Source organism: Triplophysa rosa, linkage group LG9, assembly GCF_024868665.1.
Source record: "Triplophysa rosa linkage group LG9, Trosa_1v2, whole genome shotgun sequence".
In the NCBI taxonomy this organism is placed as follows: domain Eukaryota; kingdom Metazoa; phylum Chordata; class Actinopteri; order Cypriniformes; family Nemacheilidae; genus Triplophysa; species Triplophysa rosa.
In genome coordinates this window covers 9,673,921-9,692,012 of record NC_079898.1, presented here as the reverse complement: position 1 = coordinate 9,692,012, position 18,092 = coordinate 9,673,921, and the positions used below count along the sequence as shown (strand labels likewise).

Below are 18,092 nucleotides of genomic sequence, written 5' to 3'. Positions count from 1 at the left end.
GCAGAAATAAATACACAAAGCCTATATGATAGATTTATACAATTTGATCTCTATTTTTTACAGAGATAACCAAACATACTTATTTTTTGGTATACTGAATTATTACTTGATGTATTTTTAAATCATTCACTCATGTTTTTACACCTAACTAATTCGATTTTTCATAATTTACTAATTTTTTTATTTGTAGTTCTCATGTTACGTTTAGTTAATTTTTTTTGCCATTTTTATGCGGCTTTGTCATTGTGTTGATTATTTTTAATACTGCTATATAGATTAGCATTTTTTATGGATTTTTTTTCTTTGTTTTAGTTTAGTTCTTATTTGTTAGTTTGTGTTTTTCAAATAATGTTTAGGCCTATAGCCACAAGTTTCCAACGCCCCATGATGATTTGCGGAAAAGATGGGAGAAACTTCCGGTTCAATGTAAACAAACGCATTTCTGCCGTATTTCAAGTCATTTGTTTATAGCAGAATGTGAACTTACACACTGACAGCACTTATAAACTACATCAGTATTCTGTCCACTACTTCATAGAGGAATGGGATGACGGTTTTAATACTCGACGGCGGATATTTAGCAACTTTTTTGATTCAGTTGTTGTGACAGTAAACCGATGAGCAATTTGAAAATTATGGAGGGTTTTCAATTTCTTTACATGATGTTGGTTGTGTGCTGTTTAAAGATGTAGTAAATCATATTTTTTTGTTTTTAAAAGCGAACTGCAAGCGTAACACAGGCCGCGTGCACATATCATAAAGCTGCTTTATCGTCAGCTGGCCATTAATCTGATAAACATTATACTAAAGATCACATGCAAAAGCTGCCTTTTTACATGTTTAAACATTCTTTCTACATTTCATTTATAAGACGATAAGTGGAAGAAATACCTACTTTACATCAAGCATATCAGATGAGAAATGTAATCCACATGATGTGATATATTCCAACAGATTTTTGACAACCCGTTGGTAAAATACAGTAAAGAATCCTTGTAAATCCAGTTTACGGTCTCACGTTTTTATTGAAGACCATACAGTGTGTTGATGATTACATGAATCTATTTGAACTCCCTATTAAAACTGCGATTTTTTTGTAACTATGAGCACAGTCAGTCTAAGTGATGTTTAATGTTCGTTATCTATTTGCTTGAGATAAGCGGTCAACATTTTGAAGTATGTCTTTTAAAAACTGTACAGTCCCTCACAGTAGCAGTCCGTCTTAACTTTAGATCTGTGTGTGAAGCGCTCTTTTTACCACGTGAAATAAGCTTCTCCTGGTTGTAAGTGCAGCCACGAACAGCAGGTGTTGCTCATCAGTAAGGGGCAGTCGTGGCCTAATGGTTAGAGCAGTGGTCACCAACCCTGCTCCTGGAGATCGACCGTCCTGCAGACTGCAGCTCCAACCCTGCTTCAAGCACACCTGTCTGTCATTATCAAGCAAACCTTGATTAGATAGTTCAGGTGTGTTTGATTGGGGTTAGAGCTGAAATATTCAGGACGGTCGATCTCCAGGAGCAGGGTTGGTGACCACTGGGTTAGAGAGTTGGATTCGTGACCAGAAGGTTGCGGGTTCGATTCCCAGGGCCGGCGGGTAACAACTGAGGTGCCCTTGAGCAAGGCACCTTACCCCTACTTGCTCCCCGGGTGCTGCAGTGATAGCTGCCCACTGCTCCGGGTGTACGTGTGTTCACCACTTGCTGTGCGTGCACTCTCTGGATGGGTTAAATGCAGAGGTCACATTTCGGGTATGGGTCACCATACTCCAAATTTGGAGATTTATATAGAAAATAGCTACTTATAACAAAACACATCTTTACCTTACTGATAAAACATAACTGGATACATCTCAGACAAAATAACCATTCAATGTGTTTGTCTGTCTGTCTATTATGAGCTCAGTTTTCCAGGTAAAACCATTTATGCACTTCCAACGCTGTTCAATCATGTGTACTAGGCCCCACAATGCAGAAATGAATAAATAAGAGCCCCAAATACTGCATGCAAAAATTGCAAAACATTTGTAACCTAAATTGCATTGGATTAGCATTAGCAGTCATATCTGTAGCGGAGCTGGCTGATCAATTACTCAACCTCAAGCCATCCAAGATGTATGTGACATTATTTCCTTGAGTTGTGGTCCATGGTTTTTCATGGTTCTTGTCTTTAAAAGTTCAAAATACAGATAGAGGCAACATAAAAGTAATCCCTGCGGCTTCTTTCGATGGATTAATGACGTCTTATTTAAGCGAGTCGATCGAACTGTGCAAGAAACTGAACGTTATTTACAACATTATAACTGGTAATGCACAGTTTGCGAAACTGCTTCGCATGCGTTCCAATCGCATATGTTCCCTACTCACTTCTAAGGGCAGAGCACTTAGTGTAGAGACTTTGGAGAGAGATGGACAATTTTATCTCATGATATAGCCGTTTGGATGAAAGTTGGCGAACGGAGTGATACAGGAACTCAATATTTCTCCATATCTTGGACGAGCCTTCGTATTGTGTCCCTTTCCCGCAGTGACTTTCAAGTGTGCAAAACCGCCGTTTGATACGCGCCCTGCCTGCCGCACACGTTCGTCCTCCTCCATGATTACACTAAATTGGCGGCAGATGTCTTGAAATCTGTGTGACGCAAGTTTTCTAAGCGCGATTTGAGTGGACGGGGTCACGTGACGGGACTGATTATTCTCCTTAGCCAATCACATGAAGATTAAACATATAAAGTAGCGACGACAATGTGATGAAAAATAGCGCAGTAAAAGTACCGATACAGCACTAAAAATGTACTCAAGTAAAAGTACACCGTTTTTAAACTACTTAAAAAAAGTACAATTCCTGAAAAAAACTACTCAATTACAGTAATTTGAGTATTTGTAATTTGTTACTTTCCACCACTGGTATTACCATTCAAAATATGAATCACAGTCTCATTTTCTGTCCTCAGAATAAGTTATTCTAGGTGCAATACACTACTTACGCCGCTTTACTGGTAGTTGTACCCAAGTTCATTTTTTACAGTAGCGCCCTCCGAAAACTTGTGGATCCTGTATTTGTCATTTATTACACGGCTCATTTGAATGCTTGATTCTGATTGGCCAGTCGCGACATTCCAAGGGTTGTTCTTTTCAAATAACAACCGCTCAAAACTAATAACACCCTGTAACCCGGATGCTGCAAATCATTTTGAGAGGGGCAGTTTAATATTACATAAAATATGTCTTTTAATAACATGACATTATATTTATAAATGATTAAACCAATTTGCCTGTTCGTGACGTTTGAAAGTCGTTTCTTACTTTAAAACCGAAACTAAATGGCTTTTCCTCGCGGAAGGTCTGCATTCTGTAAAAATGAGCTAATAAAATATTTCAAATTCACATTTCATGTCCAGTTTTTTTCTCATGCGGCAAGTAGCCGTGTAATAAGCGGGACAATGTACAAGCAACTGGCTGTTATCAGGAAATAAACTCCTTCAGTGTGATACAAGATCACACTGTCGGGGGTTATTTCTGCGATAACAACCGGCTGCCTGTAAATTATCCCTTACTTATTGAACAGAAATGTTTTAAATAGTTTTATTTTACAATAATAACCCTGGTTTGGAAATACCTTGTGTGTTCGCTTGAAATGTTAAATGCTCTCTCTGCCTGCCAAATGAATAAATGTAAATGAGAAGGTCTAAGGCTAATTCAATGACACTTTTACACCATATATTCTCTACTACAGTAGGAAATTAAATTGGACACATAAATATTTCATAATCCCGAGGTGAAATATTTCCCATTGGATGAGTTGGTATCTTCATCATATTTACTCCACATACATTATTCATAAGCTTATTATAAGCTCTATTCTTAAACATCTTAAAGAGCAGCTAAACCATCTTTCTAAAGAATGGCAATAAGGATTTTTACTTGGAGAGTAAAAGAAAAGCTTAGAATAGTTTGAAAGTTAAAGCGCATTCCTTTGTACCTGGTCTAGCGGTTTTAGAAAGCACGAACATATCCCATGCGGACACTCCTTTCTTTCGTGCATTTGCCTGCTCGACATCAGCTTTACAATATGTACAAATAAACTGACTTCTCAGTATGAATGTATGAACTCGGTTCATGCTTATTTTCCAGCCCTGAAGTTTTAAAGGACATTGACCTGAGAGGAGACTCACCTCTGTCCGAGCCCAGTACTGAGCGAGGATAGCGTGGTGTGGAGGGGATCTTAATCCTTTCAGTGCGATATTGCAAGTTATTTGAAGAACCTTCAGGAAACAACACAGAGATAAGAAGACCAAAACAAACACCAACAAAGCACACATTTGCATTATGGTTAAAATACGGCATAGAGAGAGACTGACCGAGTCTGGCGCTGGACGGCAATGAGTTGGTGCCGTGTGAGGCCCGGCTGCTCCGGGATGACTCCGTGTAGTCTGTGGAGTGTTTCTGGCTCAGGTCCAGACTCAGATGACCTTGATGCTGAGGACTGAGATGAAGATACAAAAACTCAACGGGTCAATACACAAGCACAACAGACATTCATGATGTCATGAGGGCACAATTACTGTCCTGAGGGAAAAACAATTCTTCTGTTTATACCCAACAGCATCTAATTTACATTTGATGCAGCAATTGATGATATAAAATGTAATCATCTGTGCACTTAAGAGAGTTTGTGTCCTCAGGAACGGTGGTGATCTTAATTCTTAAAGGTTTATTTTCAAGTAAAATAATGCAAATCTGAATTCACACATTTCAACAACAAATCACAATTATGGCTGTTCCATTATCTTCAGTCTTGATATGGATTGAAATAGTCTCATCTCAAACTTACACCACTGGTTGAACCAGAAAATTCCATCAAAATCAACCTACGTAATGCCATATTTATAGTTGCCCAAGCTCACTTAAAGGAATTAAATGAAAACCCAAAACATTGTCATAACACCTACCCAATTCATACCTCACTTCACAGGGATAGTCCCAAAAATGTATCAAGTTCTTTGTTCTGTAGAACCCAAAGAAAGATATTTGGAAAAATGTTAGCAACTGACATTTCTGGGGCACCATTGACTACCATTAAAAGGTGCCCCAGCATTGGTCGTTTTCATAAATTCTTCAAAATATTTTTAGCGTTCAACAGAACAAAAAAATTATCGAATATTTTTTGCTACTATGGTAGTCAATGATGCCCCAGAAATGTCAGTTGTTAACATTCTTCCAAATATCTTCAACAGAACAAAGAAAGTCATACAGGTTTGGAACAACTTGAGGGTGAGTAAAAGATGACAGAATTTTAATTTTAGGGTGAACTGTCCCTTTAAGGAGCTACACTCATACATTAATGTTCCAAGTCTTCAGTCAGAACCCAGTAAATGTACTTGTGTGGCTCAGTATGCTGTATATGTGTGTGAGTTGGTACCTCGGGTGTGTGTGCTGCTGATTGATTTGGCTGTTGACTGTAGGGCAGTTGTTAGTGTGAACTTTGTGGCTCCGGACCATGTAAACAGGGTTCTTCATAACGGCTGTTACGGCAGAACAGGGGGATAGTCCTCGGTGTGCTGAGTCTAGAGTTCAAGCACAACCAATAAAACACTTGAATGAGAAACACACACTCCCCTTCAACTGCCCGCCTCGCTCATATTTTTCATTTCTGCCCCATTACGGCGGTTACAACTCTCCTCACATGGCTGAGCAAGACATTAGCTGAAAGTGAAAACAGGTTGTGTTGTCCAGTTTCTGTCTGTTCTCCACCTTTAGCTAAAGCCAGATGCTCTGGTCGACTGGCGAGCGGGCTGGCCGAGGAGACTCAGAAGTCTGCCAGTCAGGCCAAAGCATGAATATTCAGATTAGGTAAAAATCGACCTCATTATCACACAAACCCCATGCATACTGCATGTTCATGTGACAGAGGGACCGAGCGGCATCTGCCATGGTTCATCCGGTTACACAAAAACCTGTCAAAGTGACTCTTCTTTGTTCCTTCATTATTATTAATTCATTAAACAAAGGAGAGGTGAAATTTCCTGTTTGTTTTGATGGTCTATTATACAGTAGCTAGACCTGTTGGAATGGTTGGTAAAATAGTCACAATGGTTAACAGTTTGACTTTAATACCACTACACAAGCAAACATTTTTTGTCTTATTCTGTAATTGTGTCTTATACTTAAAACAATAGAATTTTACACGGAAAGCACGTAAGTGAATAACTTTTACATTTTAACCGTTAAATTTTACTATAAACAATGTGGGGTAATAAAAAAAATAGTAAACACTAGGAATTATTGCACTTACACCGTGTCTACACAGGACACGACGCACCACGCAGTGACAAAATTTTAAATGATAATGGGTTCTAATGCGTTTCTAACGTCTTTTGTCGTGTGGCATCGGTGTTAGAGTAACTAACGGACACATTGTCTAACTAACAGGAAGCACACACATTCAGGGAAGCAAATTATAAATGGGTTTCATTCTGCAAATCAACAAGCTTATCCAACCACATTCTGAATGATTATCATAATAAGCAATTCAATTACTGGAGTTCACCATAAAATTAAGTCAAACATTAATTTTGATCAGAATAAACATGAACTGTGCTCCACAAAGTAAATGCAGATAGAGTAAGAAGAGTGTGGTTAAAGAGATAAATTCAAAGGTGCTACGGGCCGCTAGGTTTCAGATAAGGACTGGCGGAACTCACTGGGAGGCAGGGTTCCGTTATAGGCTGTGGGCACGAAACCCACGCTGTGTCTGTGAGGTCGGCTAGGAGAGGAATGTAGCATCTCTCTCTGCTCCATCGAGTCCCCTTCATGTGAATAACTCTGCCAAATACAAACACAACATTGAATAATGCAACACAGAAAATCATAGAAAACAGAAATAAAAAATGGAAAAATTCAAAGAATTCGTATTGTAGTAGTATTAGGCCTAGATTACTTATTTTTTAAAATATTTTATGAATTATGTATTAAAGGGGTCATATGGCGGAAGTACTTGTTTTTCTGTGTCTTTGGTGTGTTATAAGTTGTCCATGCATGTATTAGACACGTAAAATTGCACAAATGAAAGTGTGGGAACAAAAGATGCATTCTATCTAAAAGCGAATGCTCACCCAGACCTGCCTGAAACGCCTCGTGTAACCACCCCCCCACAAATCTACATCAGTTGGTGGTATGATTTGACTAAGACTAATTGACAAATCTACACGTTGTTAAGGTGGGCGTAATTTTAAATCTCATTGTATCGCCTGTCAGTACAATTGCTTTGGAACCTGATGTTCCAAATATGGTAAGAGGCGTTACATTTCTGTTATATGCTTGCAGTATTCGATCAATCACTACGCACTGGTGAACTGGCCAATCATAGCACACCTCACTTTTCAGAGCGATGAGCTTTGTAAAATATCAGCGCGTTTCAGAGAGGCGGGTCAAAGAGGAGATACAAACATGCACGGTATGTGGAAAATACAGCGTTTTTTAAACTTTAAATGGTGAATTCACATTGCGTTACATCTAAAACAATAATATTCGTTTTAGCCGTGCAATATGACTCCTTTAACTTAATGTACAGCCATGGTAAAAAAAAATTGAAAATTATTTTCAGTTTTTCTGAATTTACTATATATATATATAGGTATGTGTTTGGGTAAAATTATCATTCTTGTTTCATTTTGTGAACAAACTAACCATATTTCTTCCAAATAAAAATATTGTTTCTATTTGCATTTATTTGCTAGAAATGAAAACTGGATAAACAGGTCAAAATAACAGAAAAGATGCACTGTATTTTTTCAGACCTTAAATACTGCAAGGAAAACAAAAGTTCATATTCACTTTTAAGCAATATATATACAGTATATATCATATTTGTAATGTATTTGGTATAAATTCAAAATATTTTTTATGTGATGACCTGGATTATTATCACAGTTTTCATGTGTCTTGTCATGCTGTCAGTCTTTCACATTGTTGTTAGATGACTTTAAGTCACTCCTGAGGTTTGATTTTGTTGAAATTCAACATTTAGAAATGCTGCCTAGATAAAAATTTGGAATGATCTCTTAATTTTTTTCTGTGGCTATATAAAAAAAATTCAACACAAAAAACAAGTACATTAAATTCAGCACATTGCAAAGTACATTGAAAATATTAACATGCAGTAAACATAGGAAAAATCTTTTCTCTTACGGACGGTTATCATTATTAGAAAAACACAAAAAATTGGTAAATCAAATTTATGCATTTGTTAACTGCAATAGAAAGAACTTGGGTTTATTTGTGGGTTTTCTTCTCAAGATTAAATCAGCATATGTTAGCATAATACACACATAAATACACATAAAATGACTTTTGTCTGCAAATGACAAATGTAAGATTAATACTTATAAAGCAGCCCTATACAAATCTTCGGTATAGAATCCAGAGGCATGTCAGCATTTTTAATGCCGCCCCTCCTCTTTCAAGCTCACGATGCAGTGGGAGATCAATCTCAGACTGAGAAGCTAATTAAAACAGGCAGGACTGCTAGCTGTGTCAGACCCAGCCGGTCTATAAATTCACCTGGAAGCTCTGGAGAAGAATGGCCTGAGGTGTCATTCTGTGTCTGAGCGCCGGAGCCGATTTAGGCCTAGGCCGCTTCATCTCCGGTTCCTCCGGTCGCATCCGGCCGATATCCTCCTCGCAGGACTTCCTGGAGCTCAAGACCTTGCCCTCGCGCCCTGTCTCTGTAAAGTACAGATTACCGTTCCGGTCCTCCTGCTTGGGGTCGTGGACAGAGATTGCGGTGATGGTGGACTCGGAGGTGGAGCTGCCCTGATGTTTGTGCTTGAACTTGAAGGAATCGCTGCGTGTGGGCGGCGTTGGGGCGGAGTCGACTTTCGAGCCCTGTGGAGAGTGGCCGGAGAGGTAATCTGTCTTTGAGGGAGCGTCTGGCCTTTTAAAAGCATCGCCATCAAAGATGGACTTCCTCTGCTTGGGTGACCTGTAGATGGAAAGCTGCGCTGGGCTGTCGGTTGTCATGGCGACGCCCACCACCATTTTAGGCCAAGTGCCGCCGCTGTGTTTCTTCTCCAGGGTGGTCTCCAGGGTAACGCATTCGGGGCCGACGGACTCGGATCGGTTGAAGCAGACCTCTTGAAAGGCACTGCCGCTGTAACGGGACAGCCCCAGCTCTGATGCCGGGCGCAGGGTGTTGGGGCGCAGGGTGGCCACAGGGAAAACCTTTCTCACGTGGTAACTGCTCTCATCAGTGTCCGTCCTTGTCTTTCTTCTCTCGCCGACTCCAGCTTCCCCGCTGTAAATGTCTGTCTGAGTGGAGCTGTTGTGTCGGAGGTTCCTGCTGTTCCGTGAATGGATGTCTGTCAGGTGGATTCTACCGTTGGATTTTTCAGCCTCTCTCAGGCTCTCAAAGATGTTCTGCCCTGATGTGCTCTGGGGAAAGAACTGATAATGGACAAGTTCAGTATGACTGGCATAATAAATGAAAAGGAGGATGCGTCATAGGATGCGATATCAATAATACAAACTAAATAGATTAAGTACATAAACGATTGTTATAGGTCTCTCGATTTTTATTCACTCATTTTATTTAGGATTCATTTTAATATTTAGTTTGACTTTATCATTTTAAAAATATATCATTTATTTAAAACATTTTATATTGTGTGCATCCCTCCTGTTGAAGTGACCCACCACCACCATTTAACATATTTTTTTGATGCTTTCCATAAATTGACATTATGGAAATCTAGTCTGAAATGCCATTTGGAAAGCAGCAGTCTCTAAGCTCATTCTCACATGACTTCCAAAAAACGCCTCAGAATTGCTACACTCCTTAAAAAGGTGCTTCAAAAGGTTCTTCGATGCCATAGAAGAACCTTTCGGTTCCATGCAGAACCTTTCCGTTTTCACAAAAGGTTCTTTGTGGCAAAAAATGCTCTTCAGATTCTAAAAAAGTAAGAAAGAGATGGTTCTTTATAGATCCTTTGACTCTGAATGGTTCTTTGTGGAACCAAAAATGGTTCTTCTATGGCATCGCTGTGAAGAATCTTTTAAGCGCCTTTACTTTTAAGAGTGTATCCTGACACGGGCTTCTCGAACACGACTGAGTAAATGTCACCGTGGCACGTGGTAATGAGAGCAGAGCACAGAAACAGACATCAGCGAGAGAACAATCACCTTCATGAGCGACAGACTGAGCGAGTCCCTGCTGCCCCTCAGCAGCGCCTCACATTCACTCAGAGATTTGTTATCCAGAGCGATCCCATTTATCTGGGGAGGAAGAAATCTGGGTCAGAGCTTCAGCAGAGAAAAGTGCCAACAGACTTTTGATACTTTCAAATTCAAACCCACAAATGACTGCGTAAACTTGTGAATGGAGACGAAGAGACCCGTGCCTTAATAAAATGCTGGTGCGCCTTTGAAACATTCAGATAAAATATCCGATTTTTTTCAATTAAAGGAACAGTCAAATCTTGAAGTCTTGTCATGATTTGCTGTTGATTATTCTTATGCCACTCAAACCTCTATGCATTTCTTCTGTTGAAATCAGAGAAATTCAGATGAATGAAAGTGAATAGAGATGTTTCTTTCATCATTTATTCATCCTCATGTCATTTCAAACCTGTATGACTTACTTTCTTCTGCAGAACACAAAAGAAGATATTTTAAAGATCGGTGGTAACCAAACAACATTGACCCCCATTGACTTCCATTATATGGACAAAACCTCCGAGACGTTTCTCAAAATATCTTTGCTTGTGTCACAAACAGCTTTTGAATGACAAAGGAAAATAAATGATGACAGAAGTTTTATTTTTGGGTGAACTATCCCTTAACTGCTTATTGAGCCATTTGACACTCCGATATTAGAACAGAAAGGTTACAGGTATCAAACTACCAGCATCTAGCATCTCAGGATTAACATCTGCATTACTTTTCACCAACGTGACAGCTATCGCTTTGCACATCACCTGTCTTGCATTCCTCACATCCATTTAAGGTGTCGAGTGGATTTGACTGGTGGTTCATCTAATGACCTCCCATGCATTTCAAATAAGTAAGCGGATTAAAAATCTGCTTCGGTTAGGAGGGCTAAGGTCAGACTTTTATAAAGAGTAAATCGGATCCCTGATAGCGTCAATTAAAGAAAGGATCGCATGACTGCCTGAAGACTTACGGCAATGAGGCGGTCTCCCACGGTAAGAGATCCCTCTCTGGCAGCCGGGCTGCCCGGCGCAATAGCCGCCACATACACGCCACCCTCGAGGGTGATACCGGCTTCTGGAAAAGGTCAGAACAAAATTAAGGGCCATTAATACCAAAACAAAGGAAATTAGCCACAGAAAAGGTCAAATGAGATGGATTAGTCTCCCTAATGTAAATAAGCGAAGTTACAAAAGTAAGTTATACCTTTGTGTCCGATAAGATTAATGTGGACAGGAGTAACCAGTCTTCCTCCTAAAGATTTCCTCCTGCGAACCACCATATTGATCAGGCCTCCTCCATTAACTACGGCTTTGATGACCTGTTTCCTGTCTTTGTTAGTCAGGTCCACATCATTTATCTTCAAGAGCCAATCATTCACCCTATTATAGAGAGAAAGAGACAAAACAATGTGCTGAAAAACGGCCGGGCAATCATTCCAGAGGTCATTATCTAAAAATCGCTCAATAGCTGAATTCACCTCAATCTCCCATCCGCGATACTTCCTTTGTCCACCCTGGTCACAAATATCCCACAATCCCCTGGTAAATATGGATCATTTACCCCTTCTGCAATGTCAAAGCCCAGTGCCTTCAAATCCATGTCGTCCTGTTGGGAGGACAATGAAGAGAGAGATTGTTTCAAATAGAGATGAAGGTGAAACCGTCCATCCCTTTCTTGACCAGGAACATGTTTTATGTTGGCAAAATACATTAAAAATCAACATGCCCCGTTTTGCATCAGTGATTATGTGTAATAGTCTTATTGACATTCTTACCCTGTCCTTCTCAAACTCCACCACTTCCGTCTCCCACTCCAGTGAATCCGTGTCTATGGCTGAATCATGGGAGCTGTGAGCCATCAGCTGGCAAAATCTCGCCTCTTTCTCCAACTGGCTCTCAATCTTCTCCCTTTATCAGCAGCGAGAGCACAAGACAGGTCATTTTCTACCTCATCTCTCCATCTTGGTACAAGCAGTCGCCCCATTCATCACACACCCACGAAAAACCAACACAAAACAAGAATGTCAAGCGTCAAGACTGTTTGTGAAAAGCATCTCTCTTTACCGCAGATGCAACGCTGGGAAAATACAAGGATATGGCTTGGCATCTTTTTTCGACACAAATTGTGCAGTGTGTAACAGCTGTGCTAGATGATAGTGTTATAAATGCAACATCAAGGTCACATGACAACTTGGGTAAGAAAAAACAGGATCAGGTAGTTGGGGAATACTGGCAAACTGTCACTAAGATTCATAGGACGAGAGCGAGAAGAGCCTGGAGGGCATTAGTGACATGATTTTTCATAAGAAAACTTAAAGAGGAGTCTTTAGGAAGAGGGTGGGGGCGGTCTGGAGTCGAAGAGGGATTTTGGTCAGATCAGAACAGATTGAACATATGAAGCAGAGGCGAGCGATTAAAAGAACATGAACTGTGAATCATTCATCATAAATGATACACTTATAACCATACTGCTTTAAATGATTCACACAGAGAAATCGGACGTGACATATTTATTGTCAAAATGTGCATTTCATGAATTAAACAATAAATACTGTGTTTTCCAGGTGTCTAGACAAACTTTACAAGGGGACCTCAGGATGACAAAAATATTTTGAATAAGACAAAACTATTAACACAAGCTCAAACAACATAAAAATAAAGATCCTTCTTGTGTTTGGACATTTTTATAGGAACAAAGTTGTAAGTGGAAGGGGCTTCAGATATTGTTAAGGACAATTCAAGTCAAACGATTGAGACTCATTGCTTTGGAGTACTCAAAAACAGTAAACATGTAATGCTTTTTAATCTGTAATATAGTTCAGTAATAGACCATTTTTGTTTTAAGAGTTCAGTATTTTATTAATAAATCTTTTCTTGCGACTTTCTAGTCGGCTTTGGACGGCACGGTTCTTTTTTAAGAATTTAAATGGCATTCATATGTGATTCCATACAGAACGAAATTTGCTGCTTTGAAAAATAAATTTGACTATTTATTTGGGATTTATTATGCAAACTTAAGAGAGGTAAAAAAAAGCCTTTGTTCCAAAGTAATATTTAATTGGATTTTTATTTATTTAAACTTTTCTCCAAAAAAGTATTAGTTTAATCTAAAGTGTTTAACCATAAAGTCATTAATTCATTAAAAAGTAGACAATATATAGTAGTTTTAAATATGTCAATTTATCAGTAATGCAGGTTTTATCTGGTCAAAAACCACGGAACAACAACATTTACATTTTTTTATTGTATAGAAACGTAACAAATTGGGTTTTTAAAAACAATTACTATTTTGTGGCCTTTACCGAGAAGGAAATTACGAGACTAGACCCGTTTGAAATGAAAGACATACCCCTATAAAGGTCTGCATCAGTCACAGACTACAGTTATAGGCCCGGTTTCAAAGACTAGGCTTAAGGCTAGTCCCAGACTAAAATGTATGTGAGACCTGTCTAAACTGAATGTAACTTGCCCCAAAATATATTAAAATATATCAGTGCCATTGTTTTGTCACAAGATGTTCACCAGTAATGTATTCTTCTAAGGTATTTTTATAAAAGCGACATAAATATCTTAATTCAACCAAGGCATAGTCCTGGCTTAAGCTAAACCGTGTCTGTGAAACCGGGCCATAAAGTATTTACTTGAGCTCTTTCAGCTCCCTGGCCGCATCATTCCTCTGCTTCCTCATGTCGTCAAGGTTACGCAGGGCATCGGCCAGATCACTGACGGCCCGGTCTCTCTCCCTGCGTAGGTTATCACACAACGTCCTGCCAAACAAATAAACGACACACTCAGTCATCAACACCAACACCTGCATATCATTATAATTAATATAATACATTCAGTATGGTACCGTATGCTCTCTCTCTCTGCAACAATCTTGTCTCTCTCCTGAAAGGCCCAGTCTCTGCGACACTTGGCCACCTCGGCCTCCTGCACAGCCTCCTTCAGCTCCTGGGACATGGCCTCACACTGCTTCCTCAATACCTCAATCTCTTTATTGGCACGCTCCATGTCCAGCGTGGCCGAGTCTTGTTTCTGTAGCAACAGATGAGAAGAGAACTTATGATGATAAGCATGAGGATGTCATTCTGTTAAAAAAAAGCAGTAATTAGTAATTAAGTCTGTAAGTGTTCTATTTTACCAGTAAATGTTATTACCAGTTAAAAATATAAACTTTGGGTCTGATGGTGTCTCTAAAGCTGACATAGAGCCCTCTAGTGGAAACTGGTGGTACTGTGGATTGACTAAAAAAACTAACATTTTGTCCTAAAACAAACCAGCAAATGATAGCTTTGGGTGATTTTTATGGGTTTTGTGGTTATTAGACCAAAATCGCTCTGCTTAATAAACAGCAGATAAATAGTGACACAGAAGCAAACAATAAGGTAATAAGAGCAAAATAATCAATCAAATTAAAAACATAATAAAGATGTTAACCCCAAAATGTTTCATAAGAGTTAATAGTAATAATAATAAACGTTTTTATTTTTTTCAGTAATTTGGCAACTATTTGGCGATATCAATAGGAAACCTTAGCCTACTTTTCATATTAATTCTACATGAGCAAATATAAAAGATGTCTATCACGGTGTATGTTATTTTATATAAGCCCAGCCCCTCTAATTTTGCAAAATTGTTATACTGTAGCAGACAAGAAAGTAGACCTGCATCTGTCCAAAAAATGTACTTTTTTTTACTAAAAAAGCTAGTTAAAACTTACAACATGGCTATGACAAAGCAGTTTATCCAGAAAATATAAAAGTGTTCATGAGCAATTTTTGGATTCCTTTTTTGCAACTAAAAAAGGTTATTGGGCCTTTTTCTGCAATAACTGCATCATGACAAGCCCTGTCTAGTTAGTACCAGTACACCATTTGGGCTACAGGCCAACTGGCTCCGAATCGTAAGTAATACTTGAATAATGTAGCCGTGTGGCTCTGAGTCAGACCATATGGTGAAGCCCCAGCCTCTATGCACCTGTCTGGCCTGATAGTATTCCCGCAGTAACTGGTCTCTCTGGATGATGGCTTCGGTTCTCTCTTTCCTGGCCACATCTCTCTCCTCCCGCACGGTCTCGATGTCTTTACAGGCCTGACTCAGCTCTTTCTGTGCCTCCGCTTTGTCCTTCACCTCATGGCAGTATTTTTCCAGCAGCTCGTTCCTCTCACAGATGGCACGGTCCCGATCCACCAGCGATGAATTTAGCTCCTGCAAAAACACACCGACGTCAGCGACAGCGAGCATCACGGAGCGCTATTTATTGGAAGTGCTTTTTCACAACAGAACGTTACTCACTTGGCAACTTACTGAACAGATTCGCTTTAAATATTTGAGAGCACTGATCCAGTCAGACGTTGCTCCCGAGTACTGATTTATTCACATGTATTAAATTTACAGGCAATTTATTTGATTTATTTAGGAAACGCTTTTATCCAAAGTGACTTACAAATGAGGTAAAGCACAAGCAATTTATCATCGAGGACCCAACCAGTGAAGCAGAAAGCAGTCTTTAGGAATTATTCTCACAAGACAAACAAGTCCTAGCTTATTCTGGGTGAGGTCAGTTTTAACAAATATTTCCATTAACTTGGTTATTACTTATCATGTAGTTATACGTGTCGTTATGGAGATGTTACCTGTCTGAGCGCCTCCAGCTCCTCACTGGCCACCATCCTCTCTGATGAAGTGTTTTTGAGTCGGGCCTCTGCAGCTTCCAGCTCCGTCTGTAGTTTGTCCACCTCTTTAATGACCTGGTCCCGCTCGCTCATGATCAGTCTGTATTCATTAAACACCGAATCTCGCTCCTCTTTAAACTTCTCAGCATCCTTCACGGCCTTCAGCTGGAAGTTCTTGTAGCGCGTCACCTCCGACTGGAGTCTCTCCATCTCCCTCTGTAGCTCTTTGTTCTGGGCTGAGGCTTTACTCAACTCCTGCTGCACGGAGTCAAACCTGAGAGAGCGAGAGCTACGGTCAAAGATCTTTACACTAATGTCACTACGCTAGTCAGATTCTGCATTGCTGAAGATCAAAACTGACAATGTTATGCTATATTAAGAATATCAATTATACACTCACCTAAAGGATTATTAGGAACACCTGTTCAATTTCTCATTAATGCAATTATCTAATCAACCAATCACATGGCAGTTGCTTCAATGCATTTAGGGGTGTGGTCCTGGTCAAGACAATCTCCTGAACTCCAAACTGAATGTCAGAATGGGAAAGAAAGGTGATTTAAGCAATTTTGAGCGTGGCATGGTTGTTGGTGCCAGACGGGCCGGTCTGAGTATTTCACAATCTGCTCAGTTACTGGGATTTTCACGCACAACCATTTCTAGGGTTTACAAAGAATGGTGTGAAAAGGGAAAAACATCCAGTATGCGGCAGTCCTGTGGGCGAAAATGCCTTGTTGATGCTAGAGGTCAGAGGAGAATGGGCCGACTGATTCAAGCTGATAGAAGAGCAACTTTGACTGAAATAACCACTCGTTACAACCGAGGTATGCAGCAAAGCATTTGTGAAGCCACAACACGCACAACCTTGAGGCAGATGGGCTACAACAGCAGAAGACCCCACCGGGTACCACTCATCTCCACTACAAATAGGAAAAAGAGGCTACAATTTGCACGAGCTCACCAAAATTGGACAGTTGAAGACTGGAAAAATGTTGCCTGGTCTGATGAGTCTCGATTTCTGTTGAGACATTCAAATGGTAGAGTCAGAATTTGGCGTAAACAGAATGAGAACATGGATCCATCATGCCTTGTTACCACTGTGCAGGCTGGTGGTGGTGGTGTAATGGTGTGGGGGATGTTTTCTTGGCACACTTTAGGCCCCTTAGTGCCAATTGGGCATCGTTTAAATGCCACGGCCTACCTGAGCATTGTTTCTGACCATGTCCATCCCTTTATGACCACCATGTACCCATCCTCTAATGGCTACTTCCAGCAGGATAATGCACCATGTCACAAAGCTCGAATCATTTCAAATTGGTTTCTTGAACATGACAATGAGTTCACTGTACTAGAATGGCCCCCACAGTCACCAGATCTCAACCCGATAGAACATCTTTGGGATGTGGTGGAACGGGAGCTTCGTGCCCTGGATGTGCATCCCACAAATCTCCATCAACTGCAAGATGCTATCCTATCAATATGGGCCAACATTTCTAAAGAATGCTTTCAGCACCTTGTTGAATCAATGCCACGTAGAATTAAGGCAGTTCTGAAGGCGAAAGGGGGTCAAACACCGTATTAGTATGGTGTTCCTAATAATCCTTTAGGTGAGTGTATATGAGTCCTGTATAAAATATGTAACTTCAGGAGCTGTTCACACCACTTCGTGTATAAGATGAAGAGACTTATGCTTGTCTTTGCATTGACAGTGCCCTCCTACCGTCTCATAGATGTGGTCCACTGTTGTTGGTACTGGATGGCCGTGTCGCGCTGTTTCAGCAAAGCATCTATTTGTTTCTGCAAGCGTCTGTTCTCCTCCTCCACCTGCTCCAGTCGGCTCAGATCTGTGTTGTGACTGGCCACTTTCTCGCTGTACCGTTTGCTCAAGGCGTCGTATTCTTTCCTCACACCCTCCAGCTTGTCCATGGCTGTGTCATAGAGCTTATTCAACACCTCAGATGAGCCGTTCTCTCGGATTACCTGAAGAAACAAAACAAACAGAGGTAACACTAATACTGTAGTGACTGTAATAGCCCGAATGACAATACAACAATACTGTAATGTTAACATTATGTAACTAATAATTATTTTAATCGTAATCACAATAAACAATTATGCAATGGAATATAGTTTATTAGCCCAAATATAGCTGGGCGTTTTTGGGGAAGAATGATGGGATGACAGCATGCGTCTGTTAAGTGTAATAAATA

The 18,092-nt window shown here is 40.0% G+C and overlaps 1 protein-coding gene across 3 annotated transcripts in view; it reads right to left on the bottom strand.

Moving 5' to 3' along the window:
- Positions 1-18,092, bottom strand: part of dlg5a (discs, large homolog 5a (Drosophila)) — a 67,362-nt gene that overhangs the window by 12,662 nt on the left and 36,608 nt on the right. For all 3 annotated transcript variants that reach the window (XM_057341744.1, XM_057341746.1, XM_057341745.1), the window contains exons 6-20: positions 17,603-17,862; positions 15,844-16,156; positions 15,185-15,415; positions 14,058-14,242; positions 13,846-13,971; positions 11,980-12,112; positions 11,683-11,810; positions 11,409-11,584; positions 11,176-11,279; positions 10,176-10,268; positions 8,559-9,440; positions 6,701-6,821; positions 5,419-5,563; positions 4,358-4,482; positions 4,172-4,261 (exon numbers count right to left, since the gene is read on the bottom strand). In XM_057341744.1, coding sequence (XP_057197727.1) covers positions 4,172-4,261; positions 4,358-4,482; positions 5,419-5,563; positions 6,701-6,821; positions 8,559-9,440; positions 10,176-10,268; positions 11,176-11,279; positions 11,409-11,584; positions 11,683-11,810; positions 11,980-12,112; positions 13,846-13,971; positions 14,058-14,242; positions 15,185-15,415; positions 15,844-16,156; positions 17,603-17,862 — 3,112 coding nt within the window. The remainder of the gene's footprint in view (positions 1-4,171; positions 4,262-4,357; positions 4,483-5,418; positions 5,564-6,700; positions 6,822-8,558; positions 9,441-10,175; positions 10,269-11,175; positions 11,280-11,408; positions 11,585-11,682; positions 11,811-11,979; positions 12,113-13,845; positions 13,972-14,057; positions 14,243-15,184; positions 15,416-15,843; positions 16,157-17,602; positions 17,863-18,092) is intronic.